We start from the raw sequence: 24,435 nt of genomic DNA on the forward strand, positions 1-24,435 counted from the left end.
CAGGGATGTTTTCCGTTCTGTGGGAGGTGCTTCCTGACATCTCCTGTGGTGGCAGTGGTTCAGGCGGCTGGCCAGTCCTGCTTCCCTAGCACCATAGCAAGGAGTTGGGTCCGAAGTGAGGCAGCCAGGAGTTGGATGAGAGCCTGATGCCAGATGCTGGCGTTGTAGGCAGCACTTGAACTCACTGAACCACAGTGCTAGGCCAGATTTCTTAAGCTTCTTTTATTGAATGTGCAGGTTTTATACTTTTTCACATTATTCCGTTGGAATCGATTGTTGTTGATTTGGTATCTTGCAGTCTTCGTGATCTCTGAAGGGTTTGTTAAGACGCCTTGGGTGCAGCGCTGTGTATCTGCAAGGATTGGTAGCTCTTTGCAGCCTGGCCGCCTTTTGCTTCTAACCTGAGTCCCTGTCTGGAGTCTTGTTCAGGGAGGAACCGAAGTGGCAAGGGCAAGCATCCTTGTCTTGCTCCTCGTAAGGGAGAGCAGACGGTCCTTCTCCAGGAAGTAAAGTGTTGGCTGCGGGTGATGGCGCTGTGGACGTGTGGTGGTGATTTTAATGAAGTTTGCAGTGTGCTTTGGTCTACATGAGACTGTTGGTGCTGTTCCTACGTTTATACCCAGATTTAAAATATAACTTCATGGATTAATAGGACCAGTGGGCCATTGAATTGGATCAAGGTGTAATCCTAAAGCATGAATTATCTGGAACATTGGGAAAAGCATCTTGTAGCTCTGTAGATGAGTGGGTGTTTATGAAGAATTCTCAGATTATACTTGTTGGCCTTTAAACTTGTTTTGGTTAGAACTGATACCCTGATTGGCCCTGCAGTTGGCATTTAGCCTGATAATTCAGTTGTGTAAAAGCTAGAGAAGTGGACTTTAGTTCTCAAGTTTTTCCTTGTCCGAATTCTTTTGCTTGTCAGTCTTACTCGCCACACAGCCTGAAACAGAGTTGGCCGCTCTGTGCTTTAATTTATATTACGGAACTGGGCATGAAGAAATCTTTCTGCTGCGTTGGAGAAGTGCAGATGGAAACAAAGGCTGATGAGTAGTTTTGATACTTGGAGAAAGTCACTGTTCATAGTGCAGGGGGTCACCTCTTGTGATTAAATTATTCCATCTTGTTTTGGGGAGAGGGTTTGTAGGGTGATTCTGTTGAACATCTTGAAGGCTGCATTGGGACAGATGGTTTCTGGAAGAGGAGGTGGAGTTAGGGAAGTTGAGTTTTAGTTGTTATACCAGCTAATAGTCACTCCATGGAGAAGTTGTGAAAGCACGCATAGGAGATGATTATGCAAACCTTAGAAGTCTCTAGAGCACAAGCCAAGCAGAAGTACGGGGATACTGACCTACTACTTGCTCATCTCCTGAACCCATGGTTGTGCGTTTGTCTTCATGCCAGGAAGATATTTCTTGGGATGAATGGAAAACAAAACCTAGGATAAACATGTGGTAGGGACATAAACATTCATACTTTTAAGCTGTCTGTATGATCTGATAATGTTCTAGAAATTCGCTATCACAGTCATGAATGTCCTCATTTTAGGGTTTGGGGGGTTTGAGTGTATTCCTCTGGGGGTATTTACTGACTTCCCAGGCGCTACTTTTAGGATTGTTTAAAACAAACCTCATGTCTCTTGGTAACCCAGGGCTGACGAATAACACAAGGACATTAATATCCTCAGATGGCTTCTGTCTTGTAGTATACTCTGGAATGAATCATATTTTAAGATTATGTAAGTGATGGAAATGACACAATTCTAAAATAAAATTTGCTTTAGATTTTCCATAAGGAATTGATTTGTGTATTTTTTTGAGTGAAGACCAAATGCTCAGCAATAATTCTGACAATTTCAGGGTTCATTCAAGGATATGAAGAACTCCAAAATGTGATAGATATTTTCTTAAAATTTATGTATGCTTGTATGTATTTGAAAGGTGGCATTTACAGAGAGCTCTTTCATCTGCTGATTTACTCCACTAACGGCTGTAACGGCCAGACCTGAGCCAGTCAGAAGCCGGGAGCTACTTCTGGGTGTCCCACGTGGGTGCCAGAGGCCTAAGGCTTTGGGCTATCTTCCCCTGCTTTTAGCAGGAAATAGAATAAAAAGTGGGACAGCCAGGACTTGAACCAGCACCATGTGGGATGCTGGTGTCCCAAGTGACAGCTTCACTTGCTGCACACAGTGCTTATCCCAAAGTGATAACTAATCAACTTGCAATGATGAAATTTAGTGGCATGTATAAAGTAACTTTTTTCAGATAGTCTTAATAAAATATGACTTGATATAAGGAACTCTTTGGTGAATATTTATTCTAATCCTGCGTAACAGTGAATAAAGTAAAGTACATTCTAGTTAGTGTAATTGGGAAATCCGAGCAGATTCTTCTTCAGAAGCTTTCCAGGTCTAACAGGTGTCTGATTCCAGGCCGATGTGGGGTGCAGCTTAGCGACCTGCAGCACCAGCATACCATGTATGTCTGTGCAACTTCTGACTGCTCTACTTTTTTTAAATTGGAAAGGCAGATTTACATAGAGGAAGAGAGACAAAGAAAGATCTTTCATCCACTGGTTCTTTACCCAGATGCCCACATGGCCAGAGCTGAGCTGGTCCAAAGCCAGCGGTTTCTTCCAGGTCTCCCATGAGGGTTCAGGTCCCAAGGCTTTGGGTCATCCTCCGCCCAGACCACAAGGAGGAGCTGGACGGGAAATGGAGCAGTCGGTACACAAGCCAGCATCCACCTGGGGTGCTGACAAGGCAGGTGGAAGGTTAGCCTGAGGTGCCACCACAGCACCCTTTGCTCTGCTCTTCTGACGGGACCAAAGAGGGATTGACCATGCTTGTTCTCTTGTCCCTTTTCTCATATGAAAGCGGAGATGGGACTGGGGGTGCATGTCTGAGACCTCTGCACCCAGGCTATAGTGGAGATGTTTTAGTTCCTGTAAGTTCTGGGAGTTGCTCTTTGTAAAATAAATGTGGCTTCTTAATCCACATGTGTATAAATACAGAAATGGAATCTGAAAGAAATTAGTGTAGCTATATCAGAAGCAGAGAGCTTTGAGACTTAGGGCCCCTCGGCACTGTAAGGAGCAGCCTGAGAAATAAGGAGCTCTGGACAGTCCACACATGCTGCTGTGGAAGCCTGGCCCGGTTATCACGGAGCCGGCGTTTCCCAGTTTCCTCTGATCACCTGCTCTTCATTCCCCTTGACTCACGACAGTCACCGTGCCAGTAAGCGTCAGCTTTTCCATTCCGGCACTGAGATGAAGATACTGCAAACAGTGTTGAGTTTCTCCACAGGTATGGAGATCATGTTTTCTGGATCTTGTGTAAAGTCACTGAAATTGGTGGATTTGGCTATGTAGAAATGTAAAACCACGTTTACAATGAAGGTAGGTTTTGTTGTTTAAATAAAGTGCACATAACCGACTCAGACAATTTCCAGATTCACAGCCTGGGGGATAGTAGGGCTATAAACTGAGAGTGGTCTATGGTTAGCTGTAGATTGTGCTTCTGTGGAAATAGTGTGACTTTCAAAGACAGACCTTGAACAAGCTCCTCTTGTGTGTGCACTGAGTGTGCTGGCACCTTGTGCGTCGGGCACTGAGGGAGAGAGCTGGCACCTTGTGTGTCGGGTAATGTGATGATTGAGCTGTGCCTGAATAGAAGAAGACGTCTCAAGACTTTTCTTTTCGTGTAGCCATTTTTAAAAGCTGGTCTGCATAGTGCATAGAAGAAAACCTGTTTGGTTATTTCTTAAAGTTTTGAAAGTGATTGGGAAGGAGGAAGATATCTCCCATTCACTGATTTAAGATTTGGCTGGGGTGAAGCTAGCAGCAGGAACCTTGAAAGCGTCCCATGTGCCCTAGGTGGGAGTGAGCTGAAGATTGGGCCATCACTGCTGCCTCCTAGGCATTTTAGCAGGAAGCTGGACTGGAAGCTCGGAATAGCCAGAATTCGCACCTGGTACTCCAGGATGGGGTATGCAGGTACTTTATTCATTAACCTATGGTTTGTACTTACTGTGCCCCAGGTATGAGTGTTAGGGGCTGGAGAATCAGTGGGGTAGGAGAGTGCCTTCCTGGAGCTCTTGGCTTAGGAGAATAGAGTGTCAGGAAGGAAGAGAGCACTCTGCAGGTGCATTGTAAGGTCTTCTGACAACACGGTCGAGGAATTGGAGTCTTGCTGTTGTGGGGAGGGAAGGGAGTGTACGTAGAAACCCAGAAAGCCCTTTGGGGACCTGAAGCTCAATGATGAGCAGCCTAAGATGGCGCAGTAAAGTGTGGTTGGGAAGCTGGAGTCTCAAGTCTAACAGGAAGAAGCTATCCCGAGTTCCTTAGTGAGAAACAGTGCTGCCTTTGCCTGATGCCCTCCCCCAGAACAGATGGGGAGGAAACATGTCCCCCTGTGGCGCTTCAGGAGCACCCCTGTGGCGCGAAGGGTGCTTCTTGCCTGCTCACTCTGAGACCTGGAGATAGTTTTAAGTAGGTAAGTCGGACTTCTCATGTGAGCAGTTTAATTCATTCTACTTGACTACAAAATTTATGACTCGGGTTGGAAGCATAGTGAATGTGTTGGAATCATTTGAGTATTTAAGTAATTTAAGGTAATTAGTTCTATTGTGGCTTCCTTTTCCTAGAAGCTACATTTAATTCAAAAGTCATAGTGGTATATGAGACACAGTTTCTGATATTATACAGTTTACTCTTAGAAATTATTTAGCTATTCCAGATAGAATTTGTCTCAATTAATTATTAAATTCTTAAATTTATACTTAGATCTAATAAAGGGGATTTTCCTGAGTAACATTGATTAACCCAATATTTATAATCACTGGGTGTTTATTTATTTGAAAGCGTGAATAGAGGATGTCTCTGGTTTACCCCCAAATGCCTACACCAATCAGGGCTTGAAGCAGCTGGAACCAGCTGAAGGCAGGGTCCGGAATCCATCCCAGTGTTGCGTGGAGGTATCAGGGACCCCTGTGTTGGGGCCATCACCCACCACCACCCAGGACATTCATAAGAACCAGGATTAAAAGCTTGAGTCAGTACTCTGATGTGTGTGTATTCTAAACTGGGCTTTAACCTAGCTGGCCCACCCAGCATCCTTTGAGGGATAGAGAAAGCTGCAGTCGCTTTTTGTTTTGTTTTTAAGATTATCTATTTGAAAGGCAGAGCAAGAGAAAGACTTTCCATCTATTGATTCAATCTCCAAATGGCTGGAACAGTCCAGCTGGTGCCAGGAGCCAGGAACTCCACCTAAGTCCTCCCACATTGGCAGGGAACGGGAGCCGAAGCGGAGAGCCTGATAAAGGATGCTGGTGGTGCTTGGCTGTGCTGCTCTGCAATACTGGCCTCTCCTTCAGTCGTAAAATGTGGCAAAATAATAATTTCCCTTATCTGACTCCTGTTTGCACTCTTGGAACCTAACTGGGCTCTAGAGGGTTTTGTTCAGAGTGGATATCTACTAAGGCAGCAAGATAAGAGTTACGGTCTTGGAGAGCTAAGAGCTAAATGTGCACGGTGTCAGGTGTTATTCAAATGGAGGTATTTTATGACAGAGATTATTCTTTTATTACACCTGCTTCAAACCAAAGAGGAAAAAGAATTGGAGGAAAAAAGGCAGAGCATTCTCTTGGCAAGAGTCAGAATTTTCCACTACCACTTCCCCTAAGGGCATTGACATGCCCAATCAGGGAGATGTTTCTGGATGTGATCATTGAAACAGCACTGCCTGCGCCTCACACTGGAGCTCACAGAAGCCTGCAGACTAAGGGAAATTGCGTGTTTGTTTAAAATGTGTGTGTGTGTGTGTGTGTGTGTGTGTTTTAATTGGAAAATCAGATTTACAGAGAGGAGAGATAGAAAGATCTTCCATGCGCTGGTTCACGCCCCAAGTGGCTGCAATGGCTAGAGCTGTGCTGATCCGGAGCAAGGAGCTTCCTCCAAGTCTCCCATGCAAGTGCAGGGTCCCAAGGACTGCTTTCCCAGGCCACAAGCAGGGAGTTGGAAGGGAAGTTGAGCAGCCAGTATATGAAATGGAGCCCATGTGGGATCCCTGCACATACAAGGCGAGGACTTTAGCCACTAGGCTATCACGCTGAACCCTCGTTTAAAATGTGTTGAACATATTCATTTTTTTTTGTTTGTTTTGTTTTTTTGTTGTTTAAGATTCACTTACTTGAAAGAAGTACAGAAAAAGGAGCAACGGAGATCTTCCATTTGCTAGTTCACTCCCCAAATGGTCAAGATGGCCAAAGCTGGGCTAGTCCAACGTCAGGAGCCTGGAGCTTATTCTGGGTCTTCACCTGAGTGCACGAGCCCAAGCACTTGAGTCATCCTATGCTGCTTCTGCAGGCTGTTAACGGGGCTGGATTGGAAGTGGAGCAGCCAAGACTCAAACATGTGCTCACATAGGGTATATATATATCTGACTTTGCAATAAAAAAATAAATATCTCTTAAAAAAAAAAATTAAGGATTTAGGATACTGGCATGGTAGCATAGTGGGTAAATCCTCACCTTGGCTGTATCAAGATCACATAAGGCCACTGGTTCTATTCCTGGCTGCCTCACTTCCCATCCAACTCCCTGCTTGTGGCCTGGGAAAGCAGTGGAGGACGGCCCAGGACTTGGGGACCCTGCACCCACGTGGGAGACCCAGAAGAAGCTCTGAGCTCCTGGCATCGGATTGGCTAAGTTCTGGCCCTAGTGGCCACTTAGGGAGTGAACCAGCAGATGGAAGATCCTTCTCTCTGTAAATCTGCCTTTCCAATAAAATAGATTAATCTTTTAAAAAGGAAACAAAAGGGCCTGGCGCCGTGGTCTAGCGGCAAAAGTCCTCGTCTTAAACGTCCAGGATCCCATATGGGCGCCGGTTCTAATCCCGGCAGCCCTGCTTCCCATCCAGCTCCCTGCTTGTGGCCTGGGAATGCAGTCGAGGACAGCCCAAAGCCTTGGGACCCTGCATCCGCGTGGGAGACCTGGAAGAGGTTCCAGGTTCCCAGCTTCGGATTGGCGCAGCACTGGCCGTTGCGGCTCACTTGGGGAGTGAATCATCGGATGGGATATCTTCCTCTCTCTCTCCTCCTCTGTGTATATCTGACTTTGTAATAAAAATAAATAAATCTTTAAAAGGAAACAAAAAATAAAAATAGGGATTTCTGGACTGCTTCAAATACATTGATCTGAAAAAGAAAACCCTGAGAATCTCGTTTATCACAGGTGTCTGAATCAGAATTCTTTTTAATTACAAAATAATTGCTTCAGTTACAAAGCCTGTCACTTATAAAAAAAACTCTATGAAATAAGTGTGTTTTTTTGGTTTTAATAAACATTTATTGGTGAAGCGTTGTGACAGGTTATCTTCGGTCCACTTTTTTTACTCCCAAATGGTCACAATTGGTAGAAGCTCGAAGACCACCTTCCACACCTGCCACAGGGCTGACAGCCTTGGCGTCTGGCTGGCACGCTGCTGGCTTATCTGTCTCACTGTGCCACAACATTGGCTTTAGAGAAGATCTAAAAGTGTGTTTTTTTTTTTTAATTGGAAAGGCAGATTAGATTTACAGAGAGGAAAGACAAAGACCTTCCATCTGCTGGTTCACTCCCCAAGTGGCCACGACGGCTGGAGCTTGAGCTGATCTGGAGCCAGGAGCCAGGAGCTGCTTTCAGGTGTCCGGCGTGGTGCAGGGTCCAACCTCTACTGCCTTTCCAGGCCACAAGCAAGGAGCGGGATGGGAGGGCACAGGGAACAGTGACCCTATGGGATCCTGGCGCTTGGAGCTGAAGGATCAGCCTGTTGAGTTATGGCCTCAGCCCTTAAGTATTTTTCTTAATTTAGTTTAAAATTTCATATTGTGAGTGCATTTAGCTCTTGATGGATCACTGAAATTGAAAATACTACTTTATTGGGTTCAGTGCAATGATTCAGTGGCTAAATCCTCACTTTGTACACTCTGTCCTCTGTAAATATGCCTTTTCAGTAATAATACTTGATTATCTGAGGTGTAGTATGCACAGAATTTTATTAAAATGAGAGGTGCTTGTATTTTCAGTATGAATGTTGCAGTTCATTGCATAAGCTTTTCCAGCAGGAGTTAAACCTTAACCTGCATGTCATTTCAGTCAAATGCCAGGGTGATCTCTGCCTCTTGAGATTATCTGTTGAGAAACTCCTGTGCCACCTGGCAGCCCTGCTCCTCTTGGGGGTTGTCTGTCGTACTGGCGTGACAAAAGGAAACCACATTCTTGAAAAACTTTGAAATGCAGAAAATTTGGAAGTAAATTGTGTCCTGGGTTTATTTCATGAGTAGGATGACTTTTACCATGTTATATGTAACCAGTGACAACTACAATCTAGTATATGTCAATTAGTACAAAAAAATTGAAAATTTTACTTAAATAGGTCTACCATTCTGGTGATAATCTACTTTGAGTTTTAGTGGTCTTTCCCAGAGTCAGAGGCGGATGTGCGGATGGACACTCGGCAGCAGCTGGCACTGCTTCTGTCCTTTCTCTGGCCAGGGTGGCCTTGTGGCATTGTGTGTTACACGTGTCAGGGACAGGACGCCTGTTACCCCTGAGACTTCGTATCTAGGTGCTGCAGGAGGTTTGTTCAGGGCATGGCAGGGTTTAAAATAAATCTTCCTCTGCATGTCCCTCTGCCCAGTGTGACCAGTTCGGTACTCTTCCCAGAAGTGTTGCCCTATGAGCATCTGTAAATAAGTTCCTTGTACTGGAATTTAAGCCATAAATAGTAGGCCTTGTAGTTGGCCAGTTTTCCCAGCAAAGTTTAGATTGGTATTCATTCTACAAATACAGGGTGGCCACAAAGTTTGAAAGTGTAATCAACTAAAAATCCTAAGTGGGCTGTTAATGTGACTGACAGTTTTTCTTAACCTGAGTGGTGTTGCTAAGGTTGGCCTCACAGGTGAGCTGCTGGTGTGGCCCTTAGGTCCCTCTGGAAGCCCCGAGTGGGATCCTTCACTTTGCTGTCTTGCTAATGTAGACGCTTGGCAGCAGCTCTGCTGGCTCAGGTGACGGCTCCTGCAGCCCATAAGGAGACCTGGAGTGAGTGCTAGGCTGGGGGCCCTGGCCATGGCCTGGTTGGCATTGTGGGGAGTGAACCACTGGGTGCAAGCTTAACTATGTCAGGCTTTCATTTTAAACAAATGTGCAGTTTGGTTTTTGCTTCTGTCTATGTATAAAGTTGAGTTTTTAAGAGAACTGGTTTTCGGTTCTTAGTAATGTCTTTTATTATTTATTTTTATATTGTTTATGTAGTGGGCATCTGATTAGGGTGGGAAGGGTCGAGGTATGAAGGAAGGTGGTGGGTGAGACAAATAACAACTTGCTATTTAGAACTTTTTAGAGGTTTCCCAAATATGATTCTATCCTTACGTAATTCACACTTTTTATTCGAAAGGCAGAATTATAGAGAGATCTTCTATCTGGTTTTGTTTGTTTTTTTAAGGTTGATTTATTTTTATTGGAAAGTCAGATACATAGAGGGGAAGATCATCTGTCTGCTGATTCACTCCGCAAGTGGCTGTGATGATCTGGAGCCAGGAGCCTCTTCCAGGTCTCCCACACGGGTGCAGGGTCTCAAGGCTTTGGGCTGTCCTTGACTGCTTTCCTAGGCCACAAGCATGGAGCTGGATGGGAAGCAGAGCTGTCAGGATTAGAAGTGGTACCCATGTGGGATCCTGGCACGCACAAGGTGAGGACCCCAGCCACTAGGCTACAGTGCTGGGCCCTTTGATCTGTTTTTTACTCCCCAGATGGCCACAGTGACTGGATCTGGGCTGGTCTGAAGCCATCAGCTTCCTTGCAGGCTCCCATGTGGGTACAAGGGTTCAGGCACATTAGCAGGGAGCTGGATGGGAAGTGAAGGAACCAGGACTCAAACTGTCATCCATGTGGGCTGCTGATGCCACAGGTGGGGGCTTAGCTAGCTATGCCACAGCAGCAGCCCCATGATTCACATTTAGAGAACATTCTAGTTTAAAATTGATTGTGGGGCCCGGCGGCGTGGCCTAGCAGCTAAACGTCCTCGCCTTGAAAGCCCCGGGATCCCATATGGGCGCCGGTTCTAATCCCGGCAGCTCCACTTCCCATCCAGCTCCCTGCTTGTGGTCTGGGAAAGCAGTTGAGGACGGCCCAATGATTTGGGACGCTGCACCCGCGTGGGAGACCCGGAGGAGGTTCCTGGTTCCCGGCTTCGGATCGGCGCGCACCGGCCGTTGCGGCTCACTTGGGGAGTGAATCATCGGACGGAAGATCTTCCTCTCTGTCTCTCCTCCTCTGTGTACATCTGGCTGTAATAAAATGAATAAATCTTTTAAAAAAAAATTGATTGTGAAAGTTTCTCATTTTAGCTGCCTTTTTTCTCCCAATTAGTTGGTGACAAAGTTCCTGCCGACATAAGGTTAACTTCTATCAAGTCTACAACGCTAAGAGTTGACCAGTCAATCCTCACAGGTAAGTATTATGTACTGGGAGGGTGTGGAATGTGTGATGCTTGTCATTCATGCCCCGAGCTTACCCATATACGCTCGAGGCATCTGCTTCTTAGCGCTTTACCAATATTGTAAGAAAAGTCAGTTTTTTTCTTCTCACATTTTAGAGAAGGTTGCGGATGCCTCACCAGCAGAGATAGTCCTGCAGTTGAAGTGTCAGCTCCCTGTGTGGTGGGAAGTGAATGACTTAATGCAGGAGCCTTTGTCCAGCCAGGAAAAGTAGTCTCCAGTGCTGTCATTTTTTTTCATTGGAGGAATGCCAGTCTGTGTGTAACAAACTATAAAAATCAGATGTGATTTAACAAAAGTTAGCTCCCCAAGGGGTTGGTGAGTGCTCTCGGATTTACTTGGTCTGTCTTGCTGTGTGTGTGTGTGTGTGTGTGTGTGTGTGTGTGTGTGTGTGTGTGTGTGTGTGTGTGTGTGTAAGTGTAAAAGACAGTCTAGGGTGGAGAGTCCAGAACAGCTGGAAACAAGGCGGTCAGGTTAACCTAGCAACAGTGCTAATCTCGGTTTCATAATGAATAGATATGAAATATAAAGGCTCTGCAGATTTCTCTGATTATCAGTTTTGAAAAGCAGTTAATGTCATAATGGTAGGATCTGAGCCCTCTATTTTTCATTGTTTCTTTATGAATAGCTTTCCCATTAAAATTCCATTAGGCAGCAACAAGCTAGAAGCCAATTACGCCATGAAACTGGAGGGAAATGAGTGGCTTACAAGTGTACGGTTTTCAGTATGTCTGTAGAAATAACTGTCTTAACTCTTCATAGAGGTTCTTGAATGTTACCTTTTATTGACTAATCATTATGTAAATGTAGTTTTAGGTTACAATGAAGAGCTCATTTATTTTGTTAAAAAGAAATGACAAGGGCCCGGCGCCGTGGTCTAGCGGCTAAAATCCTTGTCTTGAACATCCCAGGATCCCATATGGGCGCCGGTTCTAATCCCGGCAGCTCCACTTCCCATCCAGCTCCCTGCTTGTGGCCTGGGAATGCAGTCGAGGACGGCCCAATGATTTGGGACGCTGCACCCGCGTGGGAGACCCGGAAGAGGTTCCAGGTTCCCAGCTTCGGACCAGTGCAGCACCGGCCGTTGCAGCTCACTTGGGGAGTGAATCATTGGATGAAAGATCTTCCTCTCTGTCTCTCCTCCTCCCTGTATATCTGACTTTGTAATAAAAATAAATAAATCTTAAAAAAAAAAAAGAAATGACAGTAAAAAGTTTGCTATCTGCCATTGAAATCAACCATTGGAGCCATTTTGTGTCATTCACATATATATATAAATATATATATATATTTTTAAGAGATGTTAGAGCTGAAAACAAAATCAAGACATCTTAAAAGGTTCTAGAAGGAAGTTCATTAACTGCGGCTTAACTCAGTGTTGGTTTGATTTGGTGTTAGTCTTTTATTTTCTTGATTTATTTTAGATGGATTTATTTTAAAGAGTTAGAAGGAGAAACAGAGAAAGACAGAGCTTCTTTCTGTCGGTCCAGTCCCCAGGTGGATATTGGGGGCAGGGCTTGTGCCAATCTGAAGCCAGGAGCTTCATTTGGGCTTGCTCTGGGTAGCAGAGGGGACTGGAAGTAGAGCGGGTGCCATATGAATCCTGGTGTCTTGTTAGGCAGCACTACCTTTTTTTTTTTTTTTAAGATTTATTTATTTTTATTGGAAAGGCAGATATTCAGAGAGGAGGAGAGACAGAGGAAGATCTTCCATCCATTGGTTCACTCCCCAGGCGCCCGCAACGGCCAGAGCTGAGCCAGTCTGAAGCCAGGAGCTCTTCCGGATCTCCCACGTGGGTGCAGGGTCCCAAGGCTTAGGGCTGCCAGGATTAGAACTGGCACCCATATGGGATCCAAATGCGTTCAAGGCGAGAACTTTAACCACTAGGCCACTGTGCCAGTCCCCTGATGTGTTTTTTAAAAATTTCTTCCTTTGGAGCCTGTAGTGATGGCTCAGCTGACTGATCTTCTGTCTACAAGCACTGGCATCCTATAAACAAACATCTTTCATGTCCTTGCGGCTCCACTTCCCATCCAGTTCCCTGCCTGTGGCCTGGGAAAGCAGTCGAGGACACCCAGAACCTTGGGACCCTGCATCTGTGTGGGAGACCCGGAAGAAGCTCCTGACTTCAAATCAGCTCAGCTTCGGCCATTGTGCCATTTTGTGGAGTGAACCAGTTAGATGGAAGATCTTTTTGGGTGTCTCACCTTCTCCGAAATCTGCCCTTCCAAATAGAAATTTTAAAATGTTGAAAACAAAAGCAAAAAAAAAAAAAAAAAAAATCTTGCTTTTATTGAAACATGGTTGTTTAGTACATACAAATATTTTCGAAAGTGTTTTCATTTTTTCTTAGTTTGGGATTATTGAACAAAATACAGGCCTCTTAGTGGATTAGCTTCCTTGTTGTTTGTGCCTATAAATAACACATAGATTAAGCATATAAAATAAGCTGAAAATAAAAGATTTTTAGGTAAGAATGAAAATTTTAATTAAAAAACAAGTTTACTTTGAGATACCATTGGTTGTAACCCTACCATATTCCCAGTTTTATTTTCTTTAAATGGAAATGAGCTGAAAGTCCTTTTTTCCATATTTGACAATGTCCTAAGAATGGTGAAATCACCGTTGCTTCTGTCGCTCGCCCCGCCCAGGTGAATCTGTGTCCGTCATCAAGCACACTGACCCTGTGCCCGACCCCCGGGCCGTCAACCAGGACAAGAAGAACATGCTGTTTTCTGTGAGTACTCGACGGGCTGGAGGCGGGCCAGTCGTGAGTGGTGCACAGTCGTTATACTTTCCACTGCCTGTCATTAGTGGTCAGACTGTTGTGCAAAGAGGCTCCCGTGGGCCTTGCTCACACCTGTAACCCACGGTGGTGGCATGTGTGATTGCAGAGGTCTTTTGGTTTAATTGGCAGGTTTTTGGGGAGCCATCAGCACCCACTTCCCCCCCCCAAAGTCAGGTCAAGCATGTTTTAAACTCTTTATATGAAAACATAGTTGAAAAGTTGGGTGTTTTTCCTTTTGTTTGTTTTTTGGAAAACCATCGCCCATAAAGGGGTATTTTCAAATTGATGTGGATGACTCAGCTGTTTCTGTGCGGCTCACAAAGTGTGTTGAGAGGGAGGAAGCAGTGAGTCTTCGAATATGTGGGTGTTCATGATACTATTTCATTTTTTCTATTGATGTGAATTTTTCTTAGTAATTAGAAAATGTGGGATTTGATTGTGTGGAATCTAGAAAGTTTCGAGTGGTGGGCTTTGTGGTTCAGTGTGAGCCAGTGTGTGCTGTGGAGTCGTCGAATCATCCAGTACTGGCATAAGTGGAGCTGGGAGGAAGCGCCCCCACTTGATTTTGTGGATTTTGAATGCTGGTGCCTGCAGGGGTCTTGGGATAGGTTTGTGGGGAACTTCTTGTGATAGAGCCCAGCGCAGGGGAGCCTATGCTGCAGGAGCCAGAGATGGAGCGTGCTTACAGTTCAGGAGCCACCCGGCTTGAGGGAGCTGCGCGCTGCCTGAGCCCACAGCTGCTGTGGTGGTGAGCTGCTAGAGATAAGTGAACGCTGTGTGGAATCCAGGTCAGGGAGATCCTGGGTGGTTTGCAGATGGCATGCTTGTTGTCACTGTTGGATGGTTGGTGGCCCAGTAGAAGGTGTCCTAGTCCAGGCCCCTATGCAGGTTTATGGTTGGGATGTGGGGCTGCTCGTCTGACCAGTTTTTTTTCTGTCCTAGGGCACCAACATTGCCGCTGGGAAAGCCATGGGAGTCGTGGTGGCAACTGGCGTTAACACGGAGATTGGCAAGATTCGGGATGAGATGGTGGCAACAGAGCAGGAGAGGACGCCTCTGCAGCAGAAGCTCGATGAATTTGGGGAGCAGCTTTCCAAAGTCATCTCCCTCATTTGCATTGCAGTCTGGATCATAAACATTGGGCACTTCAACGACCCGGTGCATGGAGGCTCCTGGATCAGAGGTGCCATCTACTACTTTAAAATCGCAGTAGCCCTGGCCGTGGCAGCTATTCCCGAAGGTCTGCCTGCTGTCATCACCACCTGCCTGGCGCTCGGAACGCGCAGAATGGCCAAGAAGAACGCCATTGTCCGGAGCCTGCCCTCCGTGGAGACCCTGGGCTGTACCTCTGTGATCTGCTCTGACAAGACGGGCACGCTCACGACGAACCAGATGTCTGTCTGCAGGGTGAGACACTCTCCTGGGGCTCCTTGTTCACCCTGACCGTCTGCTCTTAGCTCTTAAAGTCTTTGAGTCAAAATGTGATATTTTTTTTTCTTAAAATTTCAAGATTTATTTATTTTTAATTGGAAAGGCATATTTACAGAGACAGAGACAAGTGGCCACAACAGCTAGAGCTGAGCTGATCTGGAGCTAGAAGCTTCTTCCGGGTCTCCCAATGCGGGTGCAGGGTCCCAGGCTTGGGCCATTCTCAAGTGCTTTCCCAGGCCACAAGCAGGGAGCCGAAGGGAAGTGGAGCAGCCAGGACATGAACCTGCACCCATATGGGATCCTGGCACATGTAAGGCAAGGATTTTAGCTACTAGGCTACCGTGTCAGGCCCTACAGAAAACCTTTTGAAGAGTCCTGTTGCATGTGAGAAGTCACCAGGGAAAGCCTGTGTTCACCTCAGCTGGCTCCATGTCAGCCTTCTGACCATCATTTGGAGTGAAATAAGAATCCATTTCAGCCTATCCTTAGAAAAACAAGAACCAAAGAGAGAACGTTATTGTATAATTCCATTTCACTAGTTTTTACTTAACTGTAAGTAGAAGTTTTAGGAAAGATACATGTAACTCATAGAAGTGTAGAATGAAGTATGCCACGTTTTATTTGGCTCATTAATTAGGGAATCTGCAAAATTGATTATAAAGAACATTTTTCAAGTGCTCAGTATTACAGTAAATGGAACTGCTGGGTTAACAGTCTGGTGGAGCCTGTAGAAAAAAACAAAATCACAAGTTATCTTGAGTAAGACACATTAAAACTTAACATGATATGAACACTTTTTTTTTTAAATTGGGAATTCAGATATACAGGGTGGAAGAGAGACAAAGATCTTCCATCTGCTGATTCACTCCCCAAGTGGCCATGTCGACTGGAACTGAGCTGATCCAAAGCCAAGAGCCAGGGGCTTCCTCCGGGTCTCCCATGCGAATACAGGGTTCCAAGGCTCTGACCTGTCCTCCACTGCTTCCCAAGGCACAAGCAGTGAGCTGGATGGGAAGTGGGGCCACCAGGACACAAACCGACACCCAAATGGGATTCTGGGCGTGCAAGGCAAGGACTTTACCCACTAGGGTACTGTGCCAGGCTGCACTTTTTTAAGTGTTTATTTGAAAGGCTGAGCCGCAGGGAATGAGATCCTGCATGCACTGATTCACTTTGCACATGCGCAAGCCGGGAGCCAGCCACTCTGTCTGGCTCTCCCACTTGCGGAGCAGGAACCCAGGCTCTTGGGCCATCATCTGCTGGACACAGGGAGGTGAGTGGAACTCCGGCTGGGACTTACCCAGGCACTCCAGGCTCTCGGATAAAGGATGCTGACTTCCCGAAGCAGCAGCTCTGCTCGTTATGCCTTAGAAACACTGGTGTCACAATGTTCTTTTAGAAAGATCTCTTTTTATTGGAATGACAGAATTACGCAGAGAGGGGGAGAGATGAGGAGAGAGGATCTCCACCCCCTGGGTCACTCCCCCCCCACACTCCTGCTTGTTTTAGAATTGGGACTTTTGTGACAGCTGAGATTTTTTGTGTTTTTATTTGCTTCTTTGGGATTGTTCAGTTTACAGCATTGAAAATGCAAGTCTAGGGCTTGGCTTAGTAGCTCAGTGGCTAGCGTCATTCTGTAGTATGCACTGGGATACCCTATGGGAGTGCAGGTTCATGTCCTGGCTGCTCCACTTCCCATCCAGCTCCCTGCCTGTGGCCTGGAAAAGCAGCAGAGGACGGCCTAAGGCCTTGGGACCCTGCACCCCTGCATTGGAGACCCGTAAGAGCTCCTGGCTTCAGATCGGTGCAGCTCTGGCCGTAGTGGCCACTTGGGGAGTGAATCAGCAGACAGATCTTTCTGCCTTTCCTCTCAGATCTGACTTTCTAATGAAAGTCTAATAAAATCTTTATTTAAAAAAAGGCAGGGGGCGGGGGGAGAAGAAAGAAAATGCAAGTCTAAATCTTTCCAAATAGGGATGCTGACAATTTTGAAAGACTAAAGAGAAAAGCCCGGTTTAAGATAGTGTGTAAGGGACTCCGTGCGCATGGCATCTGTTCTGTAGACTGCTTGCATGGACAGTTACCCGCTTCACACAGAAGAGAAGCAAGTGCAAGGGAACCGGGCAGCCATGTGCCTTACCTAGGGAGTGTTTATGCAGTTGTGAAATGGCAGTTTGTTCTTCCCAAGCTTTCATACTCAGCTCTAAGACAGGGCTGTCCAGTGCACCTTCTCAGCCATTTGAAATTTGGGATTCTGAGCATTGCGAGAGTAACCTTTCACTGATGCCGAGTCCTCCCGTCTTGGGGGCTGTGTGAGTCATCTTCCCCAACGTGGGCCGTGGCTTCTGCTCAATTTCAGCATCTCAGTGGTGCCTGAGGGGAGGGTGGCGAAGGCAGTCTACTGCAACAGAAGTCCGGGTGAGGGTTAGGACTTTTTGGTGTTTTTTTTGATCATAAGATTTGTTTATTTGAAAGGCAGTGTGACAGAGGACAGAAATGATGCGTTCATTGGCTTACTCTCCACATAACTACAACACCCATGGCTGGGCCAGGCCAGAGCCAAGTTTTCGTAAATGAGAAAGGAGCGAGTGCAGTGGTCTAATGGGATAGCCACCTCTGACATCCACGGGTCTAGGTTGAGTCTTATGCTTCCTGCTGTCATGACCCTGTGGGGTAGCAGCTTGCAGCTCAGGGACGCGGGTTCCTGCTAGTCCATGGGAGGCGCAGGTGGAGCTCCTGGGTTCAGCCTGGCTTGGGTGTGGTTGTTCAGCGAGTGAGCCAGTGTGTGCTGTGGAGTTCTTTCATACTATTACGCTCTTTTCTCCTTTGCAGATGTTCATCCTGGACAAAGTAGATGGTGACACTTGTTCCCTTAATGAGTTTACCATCACTGGATCCACATATGCACCTGTTGGAGAAGTGTGAGTGTCTCTACTTATCATTTGCAGAATTCAGGTAGTGGGGGGTGGAGTGTGTGGACAGATTTAGAGGGCCACCTTCTCAGCCTGACCGCAGGCAGCCCATCAGTAGAGGCCAGCACACCGTGCTGTAATACTGTCCTCTGTTTTAACAGGCATAAAGATGATAAACCAGTGAAGTGCCATCAGTATGATGGCCTTGTGGAATTGGCTACCATCTGTGCTCTCTGCAATGACTCTGCCTTGGATTACAATGAGGTAAGTCTGCAAAGCTTAGACCTATTGTTCAGATGGAGGTGGGGCAGCCTGAAATCCTGCCTCCCTTTAACTCTTGTGAAAGTGGGCGTCCTCTGGGGCCAGCGTGGCCTGAGCAGGAGGTCCAAGAGCTTCGCTAGCTCCTGTGACAGCCTCGTAAAACTGAGTGAAACTCAGGATGGAAAATACTCTTCTGAAGGCACCAAATCTTTTTAAAGCTTAATTTATTTTAATTGGAAAGGCAGATTTACAGAGAGACAGACAAAGATCTTCCATCCAATGCTTCATTCCCCATGTGGGCCACAAGGGTGGGAACTGGGCTGACCCAAAGCCAGAGGCTTGTTCAGGGTTTGCCACGTGGATGCAGGGTTCCAAGGCTACAGGCCTTCCCCTACCGCTTTCCCAGGCCACACGCAGGGAGCTGGATGGGAAGCAGGGCCGCCGGGACACAAACCAGAGCCTATATGGGATTCCAGTGTCTGCAGGTGAAGGAACTAGACATTGAGATATTGTACCAGGCCCAGATTTATTGTTATTGGAAAGGCAGGAGTTGGAGAGGAGAGACAGAGATCTTCCATCTACTGGGTCACTCACCAAGTGGCCACAGCAGCTGGAGTTAAGCTGAGCTGGTCCAAAGTCAGAAGCCAATATCTTCCTCTAGGTCTCCCAGGTGGGTGCAGGGGGCCAAGGATGCGAGGCTTCCTCCACTGCTCTCAGACCGTAAGCAGGCAGCTGGATTGGAAATGGAACAGCTGGTGAACTAGTGCCCATATGGGATGCTGGCACTGTAGGTGAAGGCTTAGCTTGCTACATCACTGCGCCAGCCCCCTTGTCTTGCTTTTTGAGATGAGACAGCAATTAGACCCTTGAGGACAATTGAGGCGAGTTGTTAGTATATGTGCTGCCAAAGCGAGCGCCAATTATATCACTAAAACGATGATATAATGGCCAAAAAGCCTTTTTCCTCTTTTTAACAGTGAAACGAATCCTCTAAAATTTAGCTTTTCAGAATCATAAACAGTACCACAACAAGTACCATTGGAAAGCTCAGAGAGCTAACAGGAGCTGTGATTAGTGGCGTCATAGATTGTAAGAGGTGCAAAGCTAATTTTTAGACTAAGCACTCCTGTACTTGCCGTCCTCTGCCTGGGAGTGGAGCAGGAGGAACCAGCGGGCTCGTGGGGGCGGGCGAAGGCCAAGAGACATTGACCTGCTGCATGTTCTCTGTTTCTGTTCGGTGCACTTCTGCCTGACACAGGCCAAAGGCGTCTACGAGAAAGTTGGAGAAGCCACCGAGACTGCCCTCACCTGCCTGGTGGAGAAGATGAATGTGTTTGACACTGAGCTGAAGGGCCTTTCCAAGATAGAGCGCGCCAACGCCTGCAACTCGGTGCGTGGGGGTGCGGTGTGGCTGCTCCTCCGTCGGGGCGCGCTCGCCTGGCCTTCCCCGCGTGCAGGCTCCTCAGAGCCACCTTACCCTGCTGCGTGCGAAGGCCGTCAGCAGAGGTTTCACCCAGCACCGTCCCCCTGCACCCCGTTCTCGGCAGGCTGCATCTTGGTCAGCACCGGAAATAGTGGCATGTTGTTGTTGTTTTAAGTTCACTTTGTTTTTTAAGATTTCTATTTTTTTATGTGAAAAGCAGATAAAGGGTCAAAGATCTTTCATCTACTGGTTCACTCCCCCAGCTTCTCTTCCTGAAAGTCAAAAACTTTTTCTGGGTCTCCCATGTGGGTGCAGGGGCCCAAGGATTTGAGCCATTCTCCACTGCTTTCCAAAGACATAGGCAGGGAGCTGGATGGGAAATGGGGCAGCCAGGACATGAATTGGTGCCCACATGGGATGCCAGTGCTGTAGACTGAAGGTGGCCAACTGTGCCACTGTACTGGCCCCCAAGGACAAGTGTTGTAAGAGCAGAAGCTTGTCTATGTTCCCAGTGTCTGTGGTTAGAGAACATAAACACTGTGAAATGTCATCCCTTAATTCCTGTTTGTTCTGCACAGGTCATTAAGCAGCTGATGAAAAAGGAATTTACACTAGAATTTTCACGTGATAGAAAATCCATGTCCGTTTACTGCACACCAAACAAACCAAGCCGAACAACGATGAGCAAGATGTTTGTGAAGGCAAGTATAGAACATCACAAGGGAAGTGTTCTCGGAGGGCTCGGATCCCTGCGAGTCAGTGAGTCAACTGTCCTCTCCCATCCCCAGGGGGCTCCTGAGGGTGTCATCGACAGGTGCACCCACATTCGGGTTGGAAGTACCAAGGTCCCTATGACCCCTGGAGTCAAGCAGAAGATCATGTCTGTCATCCGGGAGTGGGGAAGTGGCAGTGACACCCTGCGGTGCCTGGCCCTGGCCACGCACGACAGCCCCCTGAAGAGAGAGGAGATGCACCTCGAGGACTCTGCCAACTTCATTAAATACGAGGTCAGCGCCGCAAGTTCCCCATCCCCCCGCCTGCGTTTGTTCACGGAAAGGTCAGGGAGTCTGCCTGTTGCCAGGAAAGGTGTGGCTGCTTGTGTTTCTGCAGGCCCAGTGAGTCACCCTCCTGATTTAGGTGCTGCTTTAGATGTGTAACTTTAAAACTGCTTTCCAAAAATGAGAGTTTACAAAGCTTAGAGAACCTAATTTGCAGCACACGTAGATTGTTTTCTAAAAAATCAGTGATGTTTGTAAGAGTGTTGGTTGCTGAAGGTCACAATACCTGAATCATTTCTTGCATTCTTAGAGTAGAAATCTGTCATATCGGTGGTGTGACATTCCAAAGTTGAAACAAAAGAAGCAAGCCATAGAAGAGACTAACAAAATATTCTGATGCTTTAATCCATTGTTTCCCATTTGCAGAATGTAATTGTTAAGACTTGTAAAAGTGGGTAATAAGAAAACACAGGGCTGTTTGCTGCTCCTCTCAGTTTAGTATTGGCTGGACAGTATTCAGACCCGGGGAAAGTGGCATTTCCTCTTGTAATGTCAAGTGGCTGTCTTGCTGTAGACCAACCTGACCTTTGTCGGCTGTGTGGGCATGCTGGACCCTCCACGGATCGAAGTGGCCTCCTCCGTGAAGCTGTGCCGGCAGGCGGGCATCCGGGTCATCATGATCACAGGGGACAACAAGGGCACGGCCGTAGCCATCTGCCGCCGCATTGGCATCTTTGGTCAGGACGAGGACGTGACGTCCAAGGCGTTCACAGGCCGGGAGTTTGATGAGCTGAGCCCCTCAGCCCAGCGAGACGCTTGCTTGAATGCCCGCTGCTTTGCGCGGGTGGAGCCTTCCCACAAGTCCAAGATAGTGGAGTTTCTTCAGTCCTTTGATGAGATCACAGCCATGGTGAGTGGGCAGGGGTAGGCACTTTGTGGCACTTCCTCCACTGACCATGGGGTGGTGAGAGGCCCAGGAAGACTTTGCAGAGAAGTCAGAGCACCTGGTACTGTCTGGATTGAAATAAGCATGTGTATGTTAATATAGTCAGTGAGACACAATCGGTTGTGAGGTGGGTGCCCTACTGTTCCGGCATTCTCCCCAGCACCCCTCTGATGCTGCCCAGAGTGGTCAACAGCAGTTGGTGCTTACTTTCTGGGCAGCAGTTTTGGAGGGAGTCGTGAGTGGTCAAGTTGCTGCTTGGGGTGCCAGCCGCATTCCCCAGTGAAGGCCTGAGTGCCGTGTCCACGCCTGCGTCCACGCCAGCCGGTGGTACTGTATTTGAAGTTCTTGAGACCAGACAGTACAGACATACTCCCCTGCCTCCCTTCAGTTCCCCATTGCCCTCTCCATGGAGGTGGCCACAGTCTGAAGCACGACTTTAAAAAAAAAAAAAAAGGAAGTTCCGGTCCCTGGCTTCAGATCAGCTCAGTTCTGGCCGTTGCGACCACTTGGGGAGTGAACTGTGGACGGAAGCTCTTCCTCTGTATATTTGCCTTTTCAATAAAATAAATATTTTTTAATTTTTAGGAAGACTTTACAGAGAGAAGGAGTGACAGAGAAAGATCTTACATTACTAGGTCTATGCCCAAAAGGCAAGGAGGACCAGAGCAGGGCTGGTCTGAAGCCAGAATCTTCCCCTGGGCCTCCCATGCAGTTGCCAGGTCCTGAGGCCTTGGACCATGCTCCACTGCTTTCCCAGCCCATTAGCAGAGGGCTGGATTTGGAAGTGGAGCAGCTAGGCCTTGAACCTGGTGCCCATATGGGATGCTGACACCACAGGTGGAGGCTTTACATGCTACATCATGACACTAGTCCCTAAAATGTGTTTTATGATGCTGGCTTAAAAGACAAACACTTTGCCCAGAGCAGGTGGCTCTTAGTATTTTTTTGATCCCAGGTTTTTGTGTCTGGGATATGAATGTCTTATGGCAGATATCTGAGCCACCTATCTGTCCCTTTCAGACTGGCGATGGTGTGAATGATGCCCCTGCTCTGAAGAAAGCCGAGATCGGCATCGCCATGGGCTCAGGCACTGCAGTGGCAAAGACCGCGTCTGAGATGGTTCTGGCTGATGACAACTTCTCCACCATCGTGGCCGCCGTGGAGGAAGGCCGGGCCATCTACAACAACATGAAGCAGTTCATCCGCTACCTCATCTCGTCCAACGTGGGCGAGGTCGTCTGGTGGGTCCTTAGTGTCTTTCCTTTGCATTATGGGTGGTGGGGACCAACTTCCTCAGTTCTGTCTTGTGGCTGCTTGATTCTTGGTACCCCGTGAACAGGAATCCTCCCTGAAGGGAGTGGAGCTTGCAGCTGGCCCAGTGTACAGAGTCCTGGGTAGAGTCAAGCTGGAGTTTATCAGATGAAGTCAGGTTAAGCTCTTGACCCTCTTGAATTGAGAATATAAATTCTGGAAGTGTTGTCCTTGATGAGATTTGTTGGGAGAGCCCTTGTTACTGTTACTAGGGCTGCAGTTGTAATCGCCCTCTAAAATAAAGACTGGGCGATTCATTTTATTTTGCTGCATACAGCTGTGATGTACATGCAAGGTGTTTTCATGGTGCTCATCTCCCATGATCTCTGTAAGGCCCCTTGTATGCAGGGCCTTCAGTAGTTCTTTTTGCATGAAGCAGTTTCCATCTCTTCCACATCCTGTTTCAAGAGTCTGTACCTTATAATGGTCAACGCTCACTTTGTCCTCTCTCCTTTCCTTGGGTGCAAACAGCATTTTCCTGACCGCGGCCCTTGGCTTTCCTGAGGCGTTAATTCCTGTCCAGCTGCTTTGGGTGAACCTGGTGACAGACGGGCTGCCAGCCACCGCCTTGGGCTTCAACCCCCCAGATCTGGACATCATGAACAAACCACCCCGGAGCCCCAAGGAGCCGCTCATCAGCGGCTGGCTCTTTTTCCGTTACCTGGCTATTGGCTGTGAGTACTTCTGTGTATTGCAGGTATTTTTAAAATTTATTTTACTGGGCCTGGTCTGACAGCTCAGTGGCTAAATCCTTATCTTGAACACACTGGGATCCCATATGGGTGCCAGTTCAAATCCCAGATACTCTACTTCCCATCCAGCTCCCTGCTTGTGGCCTCAGAAAACAGTGGAGGATGGGACAAAGCCTTGGGACCCTGCGCCCTTGTGGGAGACCCGGAAAAGGCTCCTGGCTTCAGATTGGCTCCAGCTGTTGTGGCTATTTGGGGAGTGAATCGGCAAATGGAAGATCTTGATTTCTGTCTCCATTTCTCTGTATAAATGAGCCTTTTAAATAAAAATAAATCTTAAAAGGGGGGGCGGGGTGCTGTGGCCAGTGTGATAGCTCAGTGGCTAAATCCTTGCTTTGCAGCTGCCAGGATCCCATGTGGGCTCTGTTTTTAATTTAAAATTGTTGACTTCAAAGAGCTGTAGAGACCAACCTTCCATCTGCTGGTTCCCTTCCCAGTTGCCATTAGAGCCAGAGCTGAGCTGAAGCTAGGAGCCAGGACGTTATTCTGGGTCTCCCACATGGCTGCAGGGGCTCAAACATTTGAACCATCATCTACTTCCTTCCCATGCCATTAGCAGGAGCCTGATAGGAAATGGAGTAGCTGAGACTTAAACCAGCACCCGTACGGGATGCTGCTGCCACAGGCAGAGAATTAGCCTGTTGAGCTACCTCATCGGGCCCACGTATTACAAATTTTTTTTTTAAAGATTTATTTATTTTATTACAAAGTCAGATATACAGAGAGGAGGAGAGACAGAGAGGAAGATCTTCCGCCCAATGATTCACTCCCCAAGTGAGCCACAACAGCCGGTTCTGTGCCGATCCGATGCCAGGAACCAGGAACCTCTTCCAGGTCTCCCATGCGGGTGCAGGGTTCCAATGCATTGGGCCGTCCTCCACTGCTTTCCCAGGCTACAAGCAGGGAGCTGGATGGGAAGTGGAGCTGCCGGGATTAGAACCGGCGCCCATATGGGATCCCGGGGTGTTCAAGGCGAGGACTTTAGCCACTAGGCCACGCCACCGGGCCCACATATTACAAATTTTTAAGCCAAGTATTGGTTTGTCCCTGCTTGGGTACATCTTTCCTCCATCTGCGTATTA

General features: G+C 47.3%; 1 protein-coding gene across 2 annotated transcripts in view; it reads left to right on the plus strand.

Annotated features, from left to right (window-relative positions):
• The window catches only part of ATP2A2 (ATPase sarcoplasmic/endoplasmic reticulum Ca2+ transporting 2), a 46,497-nt gene that overhangs the window by 17,369 nt on the left and 4,693 nt on the right, over positions 1-24,435 (plus strand). For both annotated transcript variants that reach the window (XM_058656445.1, XM_058656446.1), the window contains exons 6-15: positions 10,407-10,487; positions 13,186-13,271; positions 14,265-14,729; positions 17,586-17,674; positions 17,827-17,929; positions 19,185-19,316; positions 19,928-20,356; positions 20,922-21,257; positions 22,314-22,534; positions 23,076-23,278. In XM_058656445.1, the coding sequence (XP_058512428.1) occupies positions 10,407-10,487; positions 13,186-13,271; positions 14,265-14,729; positions 17,586-17,674; positions 17,827-17,929; positions 19,185-19,316; positions 19,928-20,356; positions 20,922-21,257; positions 22,314-22,534; positions 23,076-23,278 (2,145 nt within the window). The remainder of the gene's footprint in view (positions 1-10,406; positions 10,488-13,185; positions 13,272-14,264; positions 14,730-17,585; positions 17,675-17,826; positions 17,930-19,184; positions 19,317-19,927; positions 20,357-20,921; positions 21,258-22,313; positions 22,535-23,075; positions 23,279-24,435) is intronic.

This window comes from Ochotona princeps, chromosome 29, assembly GCF_030435755.1.
Source record: "Ochotona princeps isolate mOchPri1 chromosome 29, mOchPri1.hap1, whole genome shotgun sequence".
NCBI classification, from domain to species: domain Eukaryota; kingdom Metazoa; phylum Chordata; class Mammalia; order Lagomorpha; family Ochotonidae; genus Ochotona; species Ochotona princeps.